The 22,326-nt window shown below is 42.5% G+C and overlaps 1 protein-coding gene across 9 annotated transcripts in view; it reads right to left on the bottom strand.

The window, feature by feature from the left end:
- Positions 1-11,057: 11,057 nt before the first annotated feature.
- P4HA2 (prolyl 4-hydroxylase subunit alpha 2) overlaps positions 11,058-22,326 on the bottom strand; it is a 33,198-nt gene continuing 21,929 nt past the window's right edge. For 4 of the 9 annotated variants that reach the window (XM_072731789.1, XM_072731785.1, XM_072731786.1 and 1 more), the window contains exons 10-16: positions 21,538-21,608; positions 21,195-21,294; positions 16,352-16,405; positions 15,841-15,900; positions 13,901-13,969; positions 13,468-13,564; positions 11,058-11,525 (exon numbers count right to left, since the gene is read on the bottom strand). In XM_072731789.1, the coding sequence (XP_072587890.1) occupies positions 11,455-11,525; positions 13,468-13,564; positions 13,901-13,969; positions 15,841-15,900; positions 16,352-16,405; positions 21,195-21,294; positions 21,538-21,608 (522 nt within the window). In that variant the 3' untranslated portion in view covers positions 11,058-11,454. Of the gene's footprint in view, positions 11,526-13,467; positions 13,565-13,900; positions 13,970-15,725; positions 15,792-15,840; positions 15,901-16,351; positions 16,406-21,194; positions 21,295-21,537; positions 21,609-22,326 lie in introns of all 9 variants that reach the window. The other 5 variants (XM_072731787.1, XM_072731783.1, XM_072731784.1 and 2 more) reach the window with 2 other exon arrangements.

Raw genomic sequence — 22,326 nt, 5'->3', positions numbered from 1 at the left:
TATCTTTAGTCAGTCAAAATTATCTTCAGACCTTGCTAAATATTCCTGGGGAAGCAGAGAGGGAGGGGGTGAAATCATGCCCAGTTGAAAACCACTGCTCTAGAGATAGGAGGAAAATGGAGGAAGAAGGCATTGTAACATCTTGCTGTTTCTGTTTTGCCTAAATTGTTTAGAGGGAGCATATACATAAATGTTCCTTATGTAATTAAGAATTTACAAAGAAAGCCTATTTCCTCATGGAAAGGCTTATACCTAAACTTGGTATATACTAAACTCCTCAACTATCAATATTAAAAATAAAATAGATATGGGAAGTATATACCTAAACTCCTCAACTACCAATATTAAAAATAAAAAGAAAAAAATAAAAATAAAATAGAAACAAATAAATGTCTTGGTACAGTTAAAAAATGAAAGAAATTCACAAGAATAGTTATTAATAGCAGTGAAGAGAGAAAATGGAATCTGAAATAACACAAAAATTTGTGACTAGGAGAAAGCTATGTTTGCTATTCACAAAGATAGGTAAAACAGCAGTAAGAACCATTTAAGGGAAATAAAGTGAGCCTGTTTTGGGATATATTAAGATGGAAGAACCAGAGGGCCATTTTAGTAGCTGGAAAGCAGTAAAAATGAGAATTAAAGATTCAAGAATTATCAATTCATAGGTAGTATTTGCAATCATGAGCCTTCAAAGAAAGCAACAAGGCCACAAAGAAACTGACTATAACTGAGGAGTGACAAAGGAGGACGAGGGGAGTTGAGAAGTTGTACCAGGAGATATGGGGGAAAAAAATCACCAAAAAAACAAAAAACAAACAAACAAACAAAAAAAAAAAAAACAGAAGACACAGAAGCCAAGAGAAGGGTTTAAAAAAAGAATGGCCAAAATCTCCTTAGATTTCATCATTATAAAAAATAAATATTAAGTAGCCTATTGGCAAAAGAAGAGATGAAAGAGATTCAACTCAGGAAAGAGTAAGGTGACTATCAAAGTAGCACTCACCATTAAAAGAATAACTCTGGAACTGAGAAATCATTAGCCCTACTGACTTGTAGGAATAATATTATTCCTACTGACTTGTAGGAATTAATATTTTTAATATTCCTACTTGACTGAAGAAGGAAGGTTCTATTAGAAGAAAACCCCTGAAATCTCTTGTACCTCTATCATTCTTGCATGCTCAGACCATCAGCAAGCCTCAGAACCTCGGGTGTACTTTGGTCCCCAGGAGAGCAGGCTACATTCTCAGTAGCAAACACTTTCAGAAAGATCTGCAGCACTCTGGCCTCTGACCAAAGTAAAGTAGATCCTATTTGGACTATGAAACACGCAATCCACAGTTAATCAGAAACTATCATGCTTGGGCTTCAGAATTTTCTTTCTTAAAGTTGCTTCTAAAGATCAAGCTTCCATAAGTAAGGCTGATATATTACTTTGGGTTAGTGGCTCAACAAAGCTAGAATACAATGCAGTCTCGTTGTAAGCATCTAAATCTATGAAATCTATCTTCTTGATCTACGAAAACACACCATGCATATTACCATTATTTCAGAAAGCCCTACTCCAAATCTGTGTTCTTGAACTACACTATCTCTGGGAAGTTCCAAAACTAGAGGCAAAAATAAGAGTGAGAGGACTTTTTTAGGGAGAAAGTCCTTGATTTTCCTAAGATTCTCAAGAGGATGTTACCTCAAGGGTTAACAGGCAACTGTAAGTGCCTATTTTCCTACCTTGGGTTCTATTTATGATCATTTAATAATTTGCATCCATTCTTTAGATTCATGTGGAAAGAACAGATAGATATATCCACTAAGAACCTGGATATAAGTGCCTAGAATAGAACTTAAGAAAAAGATGTAAATAAAAAAAAAAAAAACACAGTTTAACAAATCATAAGCATATAGACAGTTGTTAAAATAACAGGAGTGGGTAAGATCCTTCCTCCTACAGGATAGCATTGTGAAAAGGAAACTGGAATTAGATTATGGAACACACACTAGGGAATTAGACTAGGGAACACATACAGGAGAAAGGTGGGCTGATGAGGAAGGCTGGGGAAAAACAAGAATGATGAAGTGTACTTCAGTTAATGGGGGAAAAAAAGTCAAAAATACCTGAATTTGGCCACTAGGAGGGCTCTGACCATTTAACCAAACAATTTCAGGGAATTCCTGGGATAGACTCACTATGTCAAAAATGAAGACAGGGGAGTGAGAAGGCAGTAAATACAGCACATAGTTTTAAGTAGCGTACAACTGAAATCAAGGAAACAGACAAGAGGACAGCCAAGAGCCTCTAATGTACAAGAGAGGGTTTGGTTAATACTTTAGTGAGGTTTCCATGGCAGCAAATTCACAAGGTAAGGAAAGAAAGACTTTTCAAAGAAGACAATAATATCAGAGAGGGGAGACCTCCAGGAGGGGCTTGCTCATCCTCCACATTACAAAAGCATTTTCAGAAAGGCACTGAAAAGCTCCCTGAAAACATAAAATTCTGGTTTTGCCAAATAGCTATAGCCTTTTCCTTCCACTTCTGTTAACCCTCAAACACTCTAAAAACAAATTATTTTTGGGCCACCTGGGTGGTTCAGTCAGTTGAACATCCAACTCTTGATCTCAGCTCACGTCTTGACCTCACAGTTATGAGGTCAAGCCCCACGCTGGGCTCCACCCTGGGCATGGAACCTACTTTAAAAAAAAAAAAATATATATATATATATATATATACACACACACACATATTATATAATTATATATTTTAAGCAATTATATATACATATTATATATTACATTGAAAATAAATTTTTATATATGTATTTTTTATTGGAGTCTGATTTGCCAACATATAGCATAACCCCCAGTGCTCATCCTGCCAGGTGGCCCGCTCAGTGCCCGTCACCCAGTCACCCCTACCCCCCACCCGCCACCCTTTCCACCACCCCTAGTTCGTTTCCCAGAGGTAGGAGTCTCTCATGTTCTGTCTCCCTTTCTGATATTTCCCACTCATTTTCTCTCCTTTCCCCTTTATTCCCTTTCACTATTTCTTATATTCCCCGTATTAGTGACTAAGGAATCAGCACAAAAGTTAAATAAACCTGCACAGAAGTTAAACAAACCTCCACAGAGCAGCCTCAGCCTTGCAAATGATGTCCTAGTCACTGGGGAACTGTACCCACCTCCTCAGGGCACACCTTCTTTTCCACCTGTTGACGAGCAGGCCTCTAACGGGAACAGAGCCCATTAGGGCTCACAGAAGCGGGTCCTGCCCAGCTGCTCCGGCTGGACAGGCCTGAACGGAGAGTGGGCCACAAGCTCCAAGCCTGAGCCGCTGCACGCACAGCGTCACCCACAGCCTGCTGCCCTTGACCATCTCTACCTCAGCCCTGGAAACACCACCACAGGACCAAAGCCTTTAGAAGCCTCTGGCACCTCCCCTTCCGGAGGCTCCCACAACAAGCCCCGCCCCTTCCGGGTGCCTCCCTCTATTCCCTCCCACCAGTCCTCATCCGGGTACTAAGCTCCGTGCCAAAATTCCCTTTAAGTCGCGTGGCAAACCCGACTTCAGGCTCTGTGGCTATAGAAGTGGGAGACGGAGCTGCTTCCCTCAAGGAGCCTCCATTCCATAAGCTAATATGCAAATAAATACATTACTTAATGGATGGCAGTAAGTGCTATAAAGAAAACCGAAGGGTAACGGGGAGCGGAATGAGGACCCGTTCCTTCCTCGTAGTCATCAGTCACCTATCTGATAAGGTGGTATTTGATCAGCCTGAAGCGAATGAGGGTGGTAACTGTGACGACCTTGGAGAACATTCCGGGGAGAGGGACCAGCAAGCACAATGGCCCTGAGGAAGCGAGGGCTCGGGGACAGGCAGCAGGAACGGTGATGGGTGCCAACGCGGGGTTTCCCAGACCCACTAGAGATGCCAGGTGGCCACTGGCCACTCGCCACTCAGCGAGGCGCAGAAGCCACGTGACTGCCCACGTGGGAGCCCGAGTCACCCGGGCAAAACCAGCAGCCCTAGGGACGAGTTGTTGGGGCAGTAGAGCTGGGCCGGGAAGGAAACAGCTTCCTCAACCATGTAACATAATTACGTTTATGGTTGCGGGATAATATGCAGGATGCTCACTTAAATGTGAAGTTCCGAGAGGCAGTAACTAATTTTTTGGTAAAGCTCATGGGAAATTATTCATTGTTTATCTGAAACTGCAGTTTAAGTGGGGTGTCCGGCATTTTTATTTGCTGAATCTGGCAACTGTAACGCTGGAGTTTTAAGACACCAAGTTTGGAAACAAGAACAGCGCTGTGCCAAGCCTGAGGCAAAGGAAACATGTGCCTCTCATATGTTTTTGCATGTGCTTCTGTGTTTTGTTAATATTCCCCAAATAGTTTTAAATACCGAAAAACTGAGAAGTTATTTTGAAATTCACATAATGAAGTTTAAGTATTTTATTTATACTCAAAGTAAAAAATATCAATTTTATTTTCTTGGATTTAATGGACGCCCATAAAAAATTTTTTCAAGATTTCTCTTGATCGAGTGCGATCTTAGATAATTTTTGTTTAATCCTAACTTTTTAAGATTTTGTTTACTTAATGAGAAAGGGAGAGAGAGAGCGAGCAAGCGAGAGAGAGAGAGAGAGAGAGAGAGAGAGGCCATGGGGGAGAGTGGGGAGAGAGGGAGAAGCAGCCTCCCAGCTAAGCAGGGAGCCGGATGGGGAGCTTGATCCCAGGACCCTGAGACCATGACCTAAGCTGAAGGTGGATGTTTAACCTCTGAGCCAACCAGGTGCCTCAACTGTAAGTGACTCGTAATTAATATTAGTTTATTGAGACTTATTTTATAGGATGCCACCACTGTAACTGGTGGTGTTTTTTTTAAGTTTCCAGAGACCACTTCAATATTTGGATAGGATTCCACTAAGAGAAAAACAGGAATGTTTTGAAAGACCCAAACACAGTGCTGATTTTTTTTAAAAGACATTTATTTGAGAGGGAGAGCGAGAGCAAGCACAAGCATGTGGGGCAGAGGGCAGAAGGAAAAGGAGTAGCAGACTCTCCACTGAGCAGGGAGCCCAATATAGGGCTGGATCCCAGGACTCCAAGATTGTCACCTGAGCCACACAGGTGCCCCTGATTTTTTAATTACAAAATTGCTGCCTAAAACTTCCTCAGATGAAATTTCTAGGGAAGGCACCTAGGTGGCTCAGCCAGTTAAGCGTCTACAGCTTCAGCTCAGGTCATGATCCTGGGGTCCTGGGACTGAGCCCCACATCAGGCTCCCAACTCAGGGGGGAACCTGTTTCTCTCTGACACTACCCTTGCTTGTGTGCTCTCTCTCTCAAATAAATAAATAAAATCATTTTTAAAAATATCCACAGGATTTAAATCATCAGGATACTATTTAAGAGGCTGCTTTCTGGGTGCACCCGGGTGGCTCAGTAGTTGAGCATATCTGCCTTTGACTCAGGTCGTGATCCCAGGGTCCTGGGATCAAGTTCCATATCAGGCTCCCTACAGGGAGCCTGCTTCTCCCTCTGCCTATGTCTCTGCCTCTCTCTCTGTGTCTTTCATAAACTTTTTTTACAAAGTTGCTTTTTTATAAATCAGATGGAATTTGTACAAAATAACCTTTCTCCATAGAAAATAACAGTTCTCTAAAATATTTGAAGACATCTCCATTTATTGAACCTCTATAATCTCTTTAACTTCTATCTGATAAACACATTTCCTCTAATAGCTGATACACTCATCAATGATTTGTACATTTCCAGGTTCTTTTCAAGTTCAGGAGGTATATTCATCTCTTGCTAATGTTTTACATTAATCAAACATACTTTCAGAGTTACTTGCTCTCATTTGTTACAAGGGACAGGCCTTCTATTAAGCATGCAACACACTTTGTATATAGTCATGGGTTTTTTAAATTGTAACAATCTTTAACTTTTTCTTAGTTCAAACTATCATCCCATTTATTTAAGACAGATAAAAATTTATAATGTCTTTGCACCAAGACACTTGCTATTTCAGCATACTGTATTTTGTCATTTGATGTTTTAACAGACATCTTTGTGTGAAGTGCTTTGACTGCATTTCTATCTTGATTCCCTTGAGGATTCATGTGTATTTTAGTGTAGTTTTTTTTTTTTTTTAAGATTTTATTTATTCACTCATGAGAGAGAGAGAGAAGCAGAGACACAGGCAGAGGGAGAAGCAGACTCCATGCAGAGAGCCCGACGTGGGACTGGATCCCGGGTCTCCAGGATCACACCCTGGGCCGAAGGTGGCGCCAAACCGCTGAGCCACCGGTGCTGCCCTATTTTAGTGTAGTTTTTAGGACAGGCTTAATATCCTATCTGTTCATTGAATTCACAAAATATATAAATATCCTTTGTTCAGTACTAAAAAGGGTTATATTTTAATTCCTTGAAAGCAGGATTTTTACACATTAAATTAGATTATGAGCTGAATAAGGCACAAATTTGGCATATCATTTTGGGGGGAAATAATGGCTTATATATCCTGCTGTATTTGTTCCATTATCATGATCCTGCCTCCAAGATTTTTTGTCAATACTTTTTCCAATTTAAGAATTTTATTAGTTAGGCCATATCCTTTTATCTCTTCAATAATATCAGTAAAACTTTTGGTTGTGAAGACATTCTTAATGCAAACATAATTGACACATTTGTTCAAGATGAGTACATTTCATTTGCAAAGAATAAGGAAAAGTGTGTTACTTCTTTTAGTCCCAGTAGTGTTTCAAATTTACAGGGTGTCCAATTAGCATTGTATGTTCCCCTAAAATTCGTATGTTGAAGTTCTAATTCCCACCCCCACCCCAGTACCTTGGAATGCAGTGCAACTCTATTTGGAGAGAGGAGATTACCTAAGAGGTAATTAAGGTAAAATGAGGTCATTATCCGTGAGTTCTAATTAATACAACTGGTATTATTTTAAGAGGAATTTAGGCCATACATAACACACAGACTGAGGGGTATCCAGAGTAAGGACATACTGTGGCAAGTGGCCATCTGCAAGCCAGAGAGAGACCTCAATCTCAGTAACCAAACTTTCCCACACCCTGATCTTGGACTTTTAAGCTTCCAGACTGTTAGAAAATAAATGTCTATTGTTTAAGCCACTTAGTCTGTGGTATTTTATTATGACAGCCCTAGCAAACATACAAGTTGTAAATTTGTTTTGAATTTTATTAAACAAATACAGTACAGATTCCTTTAAAAAATAAAAAGGAATGTGTACCGTATTATGATAGCTACATCAACATTATAATAAGTTTAATTAAATAAAGAAGATAGTAATTGGTTTCAACTTTTAGTACCGATCTATTTATCCTGGAAACTAAAACAATGTCTAAAGTAGAACTGACAGAAGTTGTGAAGTAAAAGGGCATGTAATAGTCAATTATTTAATGTCAACTTGCCTAGACTGTTGTGACCAGTTGTTTGGTCAAACACTAGTCTAGAATGGACTAAATCATCATCAACCAAGAAGCAAAAAAAAAAAAAAAAAGATCCACAGAAAATTTTTATCATGGAGTTATCAAACAAAAACTTTTTTTTTTAAGACTTTATTTATTCATGAGAGGCAGAGAGAGAGAGAGAGGCAGAGACACAGGCAGAGGGAGAAGCAGGCTCCATGCAGGGAGCCTGATGTGGGACTCGATCCTGGATCTCCAGGATCATGCCCTGGGCCAAAGGCGGGCACTAATCCACTGGGCCACCAGGGCTGCCCCAGACAAGAACTTTTAAATAACGGCTTCATTAGTTGAAGAAAAACATGGAATAAAGCAAAAAGCTCAGTTCCCCAAAGAATTAGAATCTATTAAAAATAATTGAGTGGAAAGATACTCTAGAACTGAAAAATATAAGAATTGAAATTATGAATTCAGCAGATGGGTTTACTTAGTATAACTGACAAATTAACTGGAAGACAGATGAAAATATTTAGTCTGAAAACAAGTGGGGAAAAAAAGAATGGGAAACAGAAGACAGTATCAAACCTGAAAGAGTGAAAAGTTCCAACATCCAGCTTATTGGAGTCTCAGAAGAGACACAAAAAATGAGACCGCAACAATATTTGAATTATGTCTAAGAAATTTCCAAAATTGATTAAACACAACCCACAAATTCAAGAAACTCTGTAAACCCCAAGCCAGAAAATAACAAAAAGAAACCCACACTAGGCACATTATAGTAAAACCACTGAAAAATCTTAAGCAGACATCAGGGAGAGGACGGGATTGTGGGGAATTTACTTTCAAAGAGCAACAAAAGGACAAGATAGATGAATTTTTAACAGAAATGGTGCAAGCCTGGAAATAATAGAATTACATCTTTAAGCTGGTTAAAGAAAAACGTAGGTGAATTTAATAGAGAAGAGAATAAACTAGAAAACAATTTAAAAATTACCCAAAATATAGCAGTTATAAAAAATATGAAAACAGGTTAAGAACTAAGAACAGTATGATATAATCTAATTTACATTTAATCCAAGTTCCAGAAGGAACACAGAAAATATTGAAATAAAAGAATAAAAATAAAATAAATAAAATAAAATAAAATAAATTAAAAAAAATAAAATATTAAAATAAAATGATTTAATTGTTTTCCAAAACTGAGTAAAGATACTACTGTACACTTTCAAGAAACTTGAAGACTATCAAACAGGGGAGGAAAAAACCCACCAATCATGCCAATAATTTTGTTGTTGTTTCTCAACTCTAAGCAAATCTTTCTATAGTCTGCTGTTATACTGGAGTTGCAACTCTATAAACTGTGTTTCCCATATTCCCTTACCAGCTGGCATCCTGTTAGGTTCTGCCAATGGAAGATACTAGAAGAAGATTACATGGTATTAGGTAAGTAGGAGGTGCCCAAATCCAAGGATTTTTTTCTTTTTGGAAGAGAGATAGCTTTATATATTAAAAACCACTGAGGTTTAGAGGTGTTTTTTTTTTTTTTTTGGGTAAAGATTTATTTATTTATTTATTCATTCATTCATTTATTTATGACAGAGAGAGAGAGAGAGAGAGGCAGAGACACAGGAGGAGGGAGAAGCAGGCTCCATGCTGGGAGCCCGAAGTGGGACTCGATCCCGGGACTCCAGGATCGCGCCCTGGGCCAAAGGCAGGCGCCAAACTGCTGAGCCACCAGGATCCCCAGGTTTAGAGGTTTTATTATTAATGTAGCATAAGCTTATTCTATTCTAACAAAATATGTAGGAATTTAAGTAGACCCTTGTACCAACAAAAATAAAACCCAGGTATATGAAAGACAAGATTATAATGCTTTTGGAAAACATAGGAAATACCATGATCATTTTGGAGAACAGAATAATTTCTTAAGATATAAAAAGCATAAATCAAAGAGGAAAAGCCTGATAAATCTGACATAAAAATCAAGAACTTGTGTTCATCAGAAGACAAAACTAAGACTGAAAAGACAAACTAGAAAAAGGGAAATACGGATGCCTGGCTCAGTGGTTGGGCGTTGGCCTTCAGCTCAGGTCGTGATCTTGGGGTTCTGGGATGGAGCCCCACATTAGGCTCCCTGCTCGGTGGGGAGTCTGTTTCTCCCTCTTTCTCTGCCCCTTCCACTGCCTGTGCTTTCTCACTTGCTTTCTCTCAAATAAATAAATAAATAAAATCTTAAAAAAAAAAAAAGAAAAATAACTTGCAAAACCTATAACCATCAGAGTTTATGTCTATAAGATACTAAAAAATTCCAGTCAATCAGTAAGAAAAAGACTTGAAAAGACATTTAAAGAAAACTAATGACTAATAAAAAGGTATTCGATGTTATCAGTAATTATGTTAAAATAGATAACATAACATGGGCACCTGGGTGGCTCAGCAGTTAAGTGTATGCCTTTGGCTCAGGACGTGATCCTGGGGTCGTGGGACAAGTCCCATTAAGTCTCTGCCTCTCTCTGTGGGTCTCTCATGAATAAATAAAATCTTTAAAAAATAAAATAAAGATAAAATAGACAATACTATGCATGTAACAAGTTAGCTAAAATGGAGAAGCAGGACAGTACCAGAGATTAGAGAAAATTGGGATAACAACTCTCATTCACTCCTGGTGAGATATGAATAACCACCCTGGAATATGTTTGTTATATGGTAAATCTGAAAACTACTAAGACTCCACATTTCTACTGCTAGATATATATTCTTCAGAAATGTGTTTATGCGTACCAGGAATCATGTATAAAAATGCAAATGGCAGGATTACTCATAACATACAAAGAATGAAACCAATTCAAATATCTTATCAACAGTATACGGGCTATATTAAGTACTGTCCTACCATATACATTAACAAAACTGAAGCAACTCTACAAATTAAAACAAACTAGAGCTATATAACATAAATGAATCTTAAAAACAACTGTCAAACAAAAGAAGCCCAACACCTGCAAAAATAGATGATTCTATTTACAAAACATTCAAAATCAGGGAAAACAAAATAATCCTTAATTTAAGGATGTAGACACAGGTAATAAAATTACAAACAAACAAAGGAAAACTCCCAAAAACCACTAGACAATGGTTACCACCAAGGTACTGGAAGCAGGATAGGAGATATGATCCAGGAAAGGATTACAAGGGTCCCCTGAGGTACAGATTTGAAAACGATCTCTTCTCTAACCTGGTCACATCATTGCTCATGTTCACCTTCATATTCTTTACATTGTATATTTACGTTTCATAAACAGTTCTGTGTGTATCTTAAAATTTTTAAGAAATTTCAAAAAAAATATTTCAAATTCTAACAGCAAAATAGTCATGAACATACACGATCATTATATTCTCTAAAAGGCAAGGTGAGACTATTTCCCTCACTTTCCAGAAAGGATACTGAGGCTTAGAAATATAAGTGTTGAAACCACATCTAGAACCCAAGGTCAAGGTTTTGCCACTAAAGTATTCACTACCCAGATTCTGCCTCTACAGAGGAGATGCATAGGAAAGAAATAGCGAACTTGGTATAAGTTCCCCCATATTTAAAAAATACTCCGAATAAGGCTCTTTAAGGCTTCCGGCAGGGACATTTTATTTTTTGGTTAAAGCCACATTGATAGAAATGCCATAAAAACAAACATGTAAACAAGGTATCAGAACTTTGGTTCACTGAAACACCTCACACCTAAAACATCTGAGGTACAAAGGCACCTTGCTAGGTGCTAGACAGCCTTACTCTCCTGCAGCCACTCTGACCCAAGGTGGCCAGAGGTGGCACAGGCTGACCAGAGAGGTCGGGACCCAGGTCACCCAGGACCCTCCCCAGTCGGCTCTCCCTTTGCTCCAGACAAACATTCACTCCAACAAAGACCTGAGTGACAGGGCCTGGAACATACAAGGGTGTCTGTCATGTGGAACTTGAGGACGACATGGGCTGTGGGGCCGGGAAGGGCAGAAAAGGAAGTCAGTCAACTTCTGTTGATCCACATGGCCTCAAGAATTCCTGTCCTCGTTCATGGAACCACTTATTGGAGACTGTGAACAGAAAGAAAGTATGTTACAATCCTGTTGGTTAGTTTAGCAGCCAAAATGAATGACTCCTCCATGATGAATCCTGCACTGGGCCCTGGGACTCAAACTTGAGTAAGATATGGTCTCAAACCTCAAGTTGCTCATGAGCTGGTAAGGAAAACCTATGTATAAATAGATAACTGTTCAAAGGTCTGCCCATGAAAAAAGATAAATATGTGTACATTGCCATGGAAACTGAACCAAAGGACACCTAACCATGTGAGGGAAGAGGAGACTCCAGGCTGGGACATGGTGCTGAATAGGAGTTATCCAGGGAAGAAGATGGATTACCAGATGATTCATGTATCAAGGGGGTCCAGGAAGTGGGAAGAGGATGAGAAAGACATTAAGACATGAATAACCGTGATGTGTATCAAGGACCCCAAGCAGCTTGATATTATTGATAAAGAACTAAGATATAGAAGCTAAGGATGAGGAAGTCTGTCAGGACTGTGGAGGGCCTGGATGTCAACATCAAGATCTGCTGTGGTCAGCAGATCTGGTCTGTGTGCTGTGGGTAAGAGCAGCAGAGCCAGTGCTAGCACTGTCAGTCACCTAAAGCTGTGCCTCAAATCCACAAGAACCATTAGTTCATTCCTTAACACAGGCTCTTAGCATGATAAATAATGCACTACTGAAGCCATAGAGCTTTTAAAATATAAATGTATTTAGTTGAAAAAAATTAAACTGTCTACAAAGCTAATAGTGATAAACAGCAATCTCCTTCCCCCCCCACCCCTTCCCGCTGCCAAACCCCACTTCTAGAGGACACTCAACTCCTTTAGTTGTTTCTTTTGACATTCAACCACATATTTCTAAATAACATGCTGATACTGCTACCTCTTGACTTTCAATTTTGGAATTCTTCTATACTACCCCTAAGACACATTACATCTTCTATCTCCCCAACAGAATTAAATCACAAATTTTAATTACATTATCATTAATTGGGCAGCCCGGGTGGCTCAGCAGTTTAGCGCCACCTTCAGCCCAGGGCGTGATCCTGGAGACCCGGGATCCAGCCCCATGTCGGGCTCCCTGCATGGAGCCTCCTTCTTCCTCTGCCTGTGTCTCTGTACCTGCCTATCTCTCTCTCTCTCTCATGAATAAATAAATAAATAACTTTAAAAATAAATAAATAAATAATCATTAACTGCTTACATTATCATATCACATAAATGTTGCTCATGCCTGAGCCACCTAATAGTGTACAGACATTTCTTGTACAATTCTTTCTTTTCCCTAAAGTCAGCATTTGCTTCATTTAGATTCTAAATGCTTAATTTTCTGTGAACCTACCACTATTATCCCCAAAACTCGCCATGAGGGTATAAACTCCTCTCTGCAATCACTTCCTATCATCCTGGTTCAAGCCTCCCCCTCACTCACCACAGCTGCTTTCAGGACAAAGCTCAAAGCTCTAATTTCAGCCTCCATGGTCTGGTCCCAGCCTCGAGCCTCATCTCCAGGCCCCTGTACCGTAGTCCTCCCCTTACGTAAATGACAAAGGCTGGTCCCCGAACCCAACAAGCTGGTTCCATGTGGGCCTTGCTTGCCTAGGAGACCTCTTCCCCATTCTGACTCCATTTCTCTCCCACCGCTCCCTCAGAACCCCTACCAGAGTCTACTCTTCTGGGAGCCATCCTGGGGCATAAGCAATGCTTATGTAGCTATTCTCCTCCTTGTAGCCTCCTCAGCTCTTGTGGGCATCTCTGAGAATATTTCCAACTAGCTGTCCTGGCACAGAATCAGTTTTGTGGACAGCTACATGGCTGGATGAAACAATCAGTTAGCAGGAAAAAAACGAAAAACTCAAAAAGGAAGACATCTTGGCACTGTGAAAATACAGCAGCAGGTATATCCCAAATCAGAGTCTGACCAAAAGTGCCCAGGCTAATCCACTTACCCCACTTGCAGCCCACAAGCACGGGACAGGCAGCGTGTCTTGTACGGTAGTCACCTTCCCCACTCCGCAGAAGGTTGTACCAGAATACAGCTGTACCCTAGGAAAAAAAGACAGCCCGTCAGATAACACCTCCCTAAGCAGAAACACTCTCACTTTCCCATGTACAAAGGGACAGGACTCTGGGATTCCAACAATACAGAAGTATCCACCCTTCATGGTGGGGAGGATATTTAATAACCAAGCTTCTCCCAAAGGACTTCCCTTCCCACACCATCTCCCCAGATGGACACTAAAGCCAAAAAGTCAGAGCTCAAGCAGGAAGGGGATAAAGTCCCTCACAGTAAGAATCAAGCAGGCCAGGGAATGGAACTGAGAGACATGAACAAGGTCTGAGCTATGCTCCAACCTGTGACCCACAAAAACTAGAACTTACCTTCTTAGGCCAAATTGCAGCCCCCAGATCAGGAAAAACAGTGGCACCACCAGCTTCTACATCACTCATCTGAGAATACAAGGCAGAGAGCTTGGCCCTTGTACTCAAAGTTCTCAGAGCAAGTGAGCCACAAAGGACCCAAGTATGCAGATTACCTTTCTCTGAGCAGGAGTGACACCACTTGAAGGCTCTGGTCCACAGCTGGCCCTCCCCCCAAGAAAAGCTTATCCCATACCCTAACCCTCCTAAACCCTGCTTAATCTATGCGGTTTTATTGGGATAGTCCCATGCCAGGGGTGCTTGAGAGCCGTAGCCCTGGGGAATACCCATATCCTGGCCATCCTCAGATGGGAACAATCTGAGACTGTACACGGAAAATGCCAGGCTGATGCCTGCTCTTGAATCCCCATCCAGCCTGCGCCATACCTAAGGCACTCTGCCCTTTGAGCAGCTCTACCCTAAAGCTCCCTGCTGCTCCCAACACCATCTGTAGCCCCCACTGTGGGCTTTGTTTCTCTGGTTCTAGTGCCACCCTCACCTTCCCAGAACAGCAGTCCTCCCCGGGGCCAGCCAGGTGAGCAGACAGAGAAGGCTCCACAGGTCCTGCTTTCTCCCAGTGAGGCCTCAAACTAAGTGGAACACAAGTTCCATGGAAGGGAGGCTACATTTATGCCCACAAAGCGTGCCTCGACTCATGCCCCAGGCACCACTTCTGTCTCAGCTGGCTGTCTTCAAGTTTTTTGTCTATAATGTAATAAAACGTGGAGTTTTAAAAATATTTCCACAGGTTGCATGCCAGACAAACTAAAAAGCACTCAACAGACATATGGTAAACGAATAAGATGAAAACCTTTGATGGCTTCTCACAGCCCTGGGGATCAAATCCAGGCTCTTTTCTAGAACCCAAAGCCCCCGTCTGTCTCAGCAGCCTCTCTCTCTCCACCCGCTCTCGTCTCAATTACTACCTCTGAGTCACACCAGTCTTCTTCCATTTTTCCAACATCCCCATCTCCTTCCCTTTTCCAGGTCTCCACACATTCTCCTCTGCCAGAAAGCATGTTCCACCAACTAATTTCCACTCAACCTTCAAGTCTCCACCAACATATTACTCCCCAGGGAGGCCTTCTCTGAATCTCAACCCTGAGCCACTTTTTCAAGGCATTTGTCACTATGCTAACTAAATGAATTACTGGCCCTATGGTTAAAGCAAGTCCCTCATGTTAGGCTGTAAACCCCACGGAAGACCCCACATGTCCTGCTCACTAGCATGTTCACAGCCAGCCCCAGAACATAAATCTTAACTTAAACAAGACACCAAAGGAAAAGATGGCCATGGGCTGCTGTCTCTAAGTTACCTGACAGTTTGTATGCCTCTTTAGAATGGGCTAAGCAGAGGGGAAAGCAAATTGCTCCTCATATAGGATGTAAACCCAATGGCCTGTGGCTGGAGGATAGGCAGCAGATGAGAGGCAGGCCACCAAGCTCTGGGAAAACACAGGGAGCTTTCATTTAAAAGGGCCTCATGGCAGCCTCCTCACTCTTCCTCCAAGGAGGGGACTCTCCAGGGCACTCACCCCAAAAATCCTGACTAGCACTGGGCCCATCAAAAGGAGCCAGGGATATGAAAGTCAGGGATGTAGGTGAGCACAGAGATGGGAACATCTGTGTCAACTCCCTACTCCAGCCAAGAAGAGTGCTGAGGGCCAGAGGGGCCCAGCCACGGAGCAACAGCTGATGGTGTCAGCCCTGACAGGAGTGGATCTAATATAGCACACTGGCCCAGGTTCCCCGAAGGCCCATTTATTATTGCATGCATCATACTCACGTAGTTTAAGAACGTGGCCACACGATTCCCCGTCCCTAAACGCTTGAAAGCATCTTGCTCATTTTTCTATAAAATTAAGTGAGAATGAACAGGTGGACCTGGCCCCAGTACTTACATAGTTAAGAAACGTCGCTAACCTATTCCCTTCCGTTTTGAGGCCGCTGTCAAAAGGTCGCTGCAACAAATAACAACTTTCACCCACATTTGCAGATAATTCCACCCCCCAACTCACAAGACTGGGGCCAAAAGGGTCAAGGGAAGGCTATAAGCATGTATTCCATACATCAGCCTGGACCATGGGCCACGGCTGCAAAGGAAACCCTGGCCAGGGCACAGGGAAAGGGGGGGGCAGGAACCAGGAACAGCTTTCACAAAGATCTAATGAGGTCCTATGCTTTACAGGGAAATAGCCAGGGTACACTGGGTTCCACAGGCCCCAGACTTCCTGATTTAGACTTTTCCAGTAACAAAGAGTTGGTCCTGGTAAGGTTTGCGGGGGGGGGGGGGGGGGGGGGGGGGGGGGGGGGGGTTGCCTAATATAGAGACTGAAGTGCTCAGAGAAGCTCCAGCATTCTCAAAACAGCTGGAGCAGCGCCCTCTAGAAGTAGCCATGGTTTGGGCCTTACCCTAGAGAAGTCAAAATGTGGCTCATATTGTCCTCCCATTCCATAATTAGCAACCTGGTGGGAAAGAACAGCATCAGACCTTGTCAGCAGGATGAACAGTCCTGAAGCAGCCCATCTCTCCGGGAAGACTATCTCCCCACAACAACAGAAAACACCTGTACCCCTTAATAACCAGAACCCCCAAGTGCATCTTCTCTAAGGTGGATGGTAACTATGCCCTGCCAGCACAGGCAGACCAAACGGTTCAAATGTACCTCGGCCATGTCCAAGAGTAAGGCTACAGCATAAATGGGGTTTCCCAAACACAAGATAGGGAACCTGCAGACAGCCACTGTGGAGAAACTCCAGCCCTTTAGGGACACTCAGATGGCAGCAGAGAGAGCTTTCCTTAAGGCAGGGCGTGGCCTATGTGTTTGCAAGACAATAGGAAGGTAATCCAGAGGAAAACCAACAAACCCAAGACAGGAACTTTTTTCTTATGCTAGTTTGGGTAACTCAGTACCTCAGTACCCAAACTTGGGTACCTCAGTACCTGACACTGCTCCTGCCACCTGTGTCACTGTGCCCTGGTTACTGTTCCTGGTGAAACTGAGCAGGGAAAATGTATCCCACTCCCTTTCACAGTGGCTCACCGCATAGAGCAGTTCTGCATCCAAGTGAAACAGCAGGACAGGCAGCCAACAGTGGTCCCAGTGGGAGCCTGGACCTGAAGCAGCACCTGAGCCATCTTAGCTTAAGCAACTACCAGATTGTCGTTGATTAGATTATAAACTATAAACACCTGACTGAGCAGTTTATCAGCACAATCTAAGTCTTAAGTCACAAATGGTTATTCTAGCCGCAGTGGTCAGAATGAGACAAAATTCAAGATGAAGTACAGAATTTGACATGGAAGCTGACAGATAAAGTGGTACCACCAATGTCCATCTGGGAACATCTGGCTACTGTTTCTTACTGAAGCCCTAAAAACCTCTGGGGCTCAGCTATTAGTCTTCAGGAAGTTAGTATGTTTTGCATATTCTTTTTGGCGATTCCAAGAATCAGATGTGAGATTTTGTAAAACTGGCAATAATGAAGACCTATACCTATAGACATGAGGGAGAGAGAGGGAGGGGGTACTTTACAAGAAAGAAAATCCTCCTATTTAAAAAGAAAGCAATATGCATCAAATGTGATGTAGTGCAGAATTTGAAAAGCATGATTTTCAGTGTCCACATAATTTAAAATTTTGATATGAAGAATCAGTGGATGAAAATATACTATCATAGGCTGCTTTAGCCTTCAAGATTCCTGCACCAGAAATACCTGGAAATTCTATCAACAGTGTGAAGTGGCCAGGTTCAACAGGTGGCCCTAAGGCTGAACGTATATCTAAGGAGGGAAGTGCTACAGCAGTTGATAAAGTGATATTGCAAACACTTTCTTTGGGTCCCGTTGTTGAAAACTTGGAAGAAAATTTTAAACATGACTGGAATTATCATGCCAATGCACTATGCAAAATTTGATCACCGCTTACTGATGGAACTACAGGGTATGGCTGTACTTTCTAATATTCCCATTTGTGGGATCGGATGCTTTAAACTTGTAGATCCCTCGGAGAGAAAGAAGCTGCACTACTATAGCAGGTTCATCTTTTTAGTTTTGGGAATCACATTTGATCGTCTGCTGATACTATTGTGTCTATACTATTTATTGTCTGCAAAGAATGCAAGTGTCTTAGGAGCTTCTGGATTTGCAATCAGCTTCACCATCTGGGCAAACTCAGAACTTTAATAACAAGCAACTATCCATCAAACCTGATTCCTTGGCTAAAATGAACAAGTCAGGAAATGATAGGTGTTGGAGAAGATGCAGAGAAAGGGGAACCCTCTTATACTCCTGCTGACAATGCAAGGTGGTACAGCCATGCTGGAAAACCATATGGAAGTTCCTCAAAAAGTTGAAAATAGAGCTACCCTACAACCCAGCAATGGCACTACTAGTATTTACCCCAAAGACACAAATGTAGTGATCTGAAGGGGCACTTGCACCAATGTTTCTAGCAGCAATGTCCACAAAACCCAAACTATGCAAAGAACCCAGATGTCCAGTGACAGATGAATGGATAAGGAAGATATGGTATATATGTACATATATATACATATACATATACACACACACACACACACAATGAAATATTACTCAGCCATTTTAAAAAAAGAAATCTTGCCATTTGCAATGACATGGATGGAACTAGTGGATATTATGTTAACCAAAATAAGTCTATCCAGAGAAAAACAATTATCATATGATTTCATTCATATGCAGAATTTAAGAAACAAGACAGAGGAGCATAGGGTAAGGGAAGAGAAACATAAAACGAAACCAGAGAGGGAGACAAACCATAAGAGACTCTTACCTCTAGGAAACAAACTGAGGGTGGCTGGAAAGGAGTTGGGGGGAATAGGAAAACTGGGTAATAGGCATTAAGGAGGGCATGTAATGTAATGAGCACTGGATGTTTTATACAACTGATGAATCACTGAACTCTGCCTCTGAAACTAGTAATATACTATATGCTAATTAACTGAATTTAAATTTATAAATAAATAAATCCCCCACCTCCTCCCCCCCACAAGAAAACTGATTCCTGTGAGGAAGCATGCATTTGAATCTTTAGATGTGTTGTTACGAAAGTAGAAGAGCCAGTCATTTGAAAAATGGGTAATTTGTGATACTGAGATCAGAGTGAAGACCAAAAACAATGGTCAGAAATTACTCTTTTAGAAAGGCTGAGACATCCAATCAGAAGTGCCCTCAATCTTAGAGAATTCCTTCAGTGTAGCATCAGACAAGCCTTCATCCAATTCATAAGAAAGCCTCAATTGCTCTTTTTCTTCCAAATGATCTAGTGCAAACACATCAACTACAGATGAAAGAGCGTCAACAGGGAGCAGAAGAACCAACTCCTTTCCAGATCCCTAACATTCTGAGGGACCATGGAGTGCAGGCTCTTGCTAGTGCCTAGGCACTGACTATACTTCAACCAATCCACAACAAATAAGCACTTAGAAGAAGGTGCTGACACCCAGGTTCCTGTCCCCCAGACCATGTAGGGTCAGGTCAAAGCTTTCAACACTGTTGGCTGGCAAAGGAAATGCCAAAATAGTTCGCAGAAGAAGGCAAACAAAAATAGGGCTTCAGCCCCTAGACAGCTATAGTCTGGGTCTTCCAGAAGAGCCTTGATTTTAAGAGTCCCTCCACAGGGAGTCCTGGCATTCAGATCCCACTCATTACTGACCTACAACATGATGAGCCAAACAAGATGGAGCCAGGGTTGTGGCAGAGAAGCTAGTCCAAGTTTTATACTGCCTTCTCAGCTGCATGAGATAGGGTACAGAGGGTGTAGCCCGGGAGCCAGCCAAGATAGCAACAGGGGCATAGATCCCATCTAGTCTTCTCAGCCCATTGGTCCAGGGTATGGAATCAGCCAATCAAGCAGAATGCTGTCCTCCATGGTGGCCATGAGAGTTCTAACACTGGCTCTGAGAGTGGCAGATGTGTTAACAACAACAGATATGCTCCATGAAGATATGAATCACAACAATGCCAACAGAAATGAACTTAGTGCAATGAGAATCTCTACTGCTCTTGAAATGGTGCAAGTGGGAGATGTGGCAAAAGCTCCCTTCGATGTACTTGTTTATAGAACTACTTTAAAATTAAATTAAGTTTGTGGTGCCTGTGTGGCTCAGTCAATTAAGCACCCGATTCTCGATTTCGGCTCAGGTCACGATCTCAGGGTCATGAGATCAAGCCCCATGTCAGGCTCTGTGCTTAGCACGGAGTCTGCTTGAGATTCTCTCTCCCTCTGCCTCTGCCTCTGCCTCTGCCCCTCCCCCTGCTTGTACACATACCTGCACAGTCTCTCTCAATAAATAAATGAAATCTTTTAAAAGAAATGCGAAAGAAAGAAAAGAAAGGAAAGAAAGAAAGAAAAAAAGAAATGCCAGTGAAACTTCTCTGGAGGTGTCTCAGGTCAACACTTTACAACAGAACCCAGATGTTCCAATGTTCAGAAGGGAGCATGGCCAAAACTGATTTTTTTTTTTTAAGATTTATTTATTCATGAAAGAGAGAGAGAGAGAGGCAGAGACACAGGCAGAGAGAGAAGCAGGCTCCATGCAGGGAGCCTGACATGGGACTCAATCCCGGGTCTCCAGGATCACACCCTGGGCCAAAGGCGGCGCTAAATCGCTGGGCCACGGGGGCTGCCCCCAAAACTGATTTGATCTCAATATATACCAGAGGATACATTATTAGGAGCTCTACCCAGCTGCCATGTCTTCACAATCACCTTTGAAATAAAGGCAGAAAGCCAGGGTTCCAAAGGGGCTACTTTGAAAAAAGCTCCTCACTCTCATCAGCCTCTTCAGACCTCACTTTTTCTACCAATGGATCACAGAACCCTTTATTTACCTCTAAGTGCGTATGAACCATAGGCATCAGAACTATGACCTTTGCAGATATTTATAGCTCTCTTAGCAGTGTCTCTAAAACAACTCAGGATTTCAGCTTCCATAGTCAAGAGAGACAAATGGGTCTGCCATGCCCACCACTGAACCCTAGCTCCTAGTATGATACTCAGCACACAGAAGACAACCAATATCTGTTGAATGATAACTGTTGGAATGACAGTAGGCATGCTTAATTCTGGCTTCCCTGTGTGAGGTCACTCCATATTCACAGCACTGTGCAGTCACACAGTTCACTGGGAAAGCTTCCCAACGCCTGGCTTGGGGCACCCTGGGAGACCATCTGCCCAGAAATGTTCCCACTTCCCAACTATAGGGGCCAGGCGTACCTGCAGCAGTTCTGCAGTCTTTACTGTCAGTCCTGTGATGTGCTGCATCCGAAGATTCACTCGAGCCACAACAGGGTCATCATCTTCCTCCAGCCACGAGCTAAGCCAAGAAAAGGAAAGTGGAGAAGGTAGCTTAGATGAGGTCTTAAACTCTCCCCCTAGAGTCAGGGCCAGGACTACCAGGCAACACAGGGTGTGTATTCTAAGTAGGGAAATACCGGCAAGTAGAACAAGCCAAGCCAAGCTCCCTTCAGTAGAAACTAGGAAGCCCTGTAGATAGGGTTTGAGCAGCCATCATTCCCCACCCCACCCCACCCCCACCCCCACCATCACCTCTGCTAACCTTTTGGAAACTCTGTAGCTGGCAACAGTGAGGACGCCTGTCTTGGGATCACGGACAGTGGCTCGTGCAAGCTGGAAGGCAGGAAGAGAAGGCAGACTTATCTTTCTTTGCCTTGAGTGTTTTCCTAGAGAGACTGGGACCAGATCTGCCATTCAGACCAACTGGGAAAACAAGTTTTTCAGGCAGTGGCCCTAGACAAGGCACCATGATCCTGCAAGCCAGGGAAAAGCAGTAGTCTGAGGCCTCCACATTCCTGTTCTGCTGTGAGACCCTGGCCACTGCCATGCTCAGTCACTGCCGAGCCCTGCTCCCACCCAGGTCTGTGCTGTCCGCAGAATTATGCCTATGGAGTCTCCTTTGTCCATTCACCCATCTGCCTGGACAGATTGCCTTCTCACCAGGCATACATACCGCCCCTGCCTGAGCACCACCTTTGCTTGACCTGGTCCTTTTGAACCACAGTGACCTTCTCTGCCAAGAAACTATCATCCTGCTGCAGCACCTCCCACTGGGCTTCCACCGCTGTGAAGAGCAAAGAAAGGAGGCACACTTTCTACTCAGCAGCCTCACAAGATCAGATGGTAGAATCTAGAAAGGATCATACAGGCTGAAATATGTGACCTGCTGCCTGGAAGCCACTTATCTCACATGTATGCTAACGTACACACATCCACCAACACCCCTAACCTACCTCATAGGCTTTGAATCTCCACAGACAGGTACAGTGATGCTCCCAGGAAGCACCTGATACTCAAAGCCATCTCTGCCATGATTCAGCTGTGTACTGTC

This window comes from Vulpes vulpes, chromosome 12 (assembly GCF_048418805.1).
Source record: "Vulpes vulpes isolate BD-2025 chromosome 12, VulVul3, whole genome shotgun sequence".
Taxonomy (NCBI): domain Eukaryota; kingdom Metazoa; phylum Chordata; class Mammalia; order Carnivora; family Canidae; genus Vulpes; species Vulpes vulpes.
The sequence above is the reverse complement of the archived record's forward strand: the minus strand, read 5'-3'. Positions and strand labels throughout refer to the sequence as shown.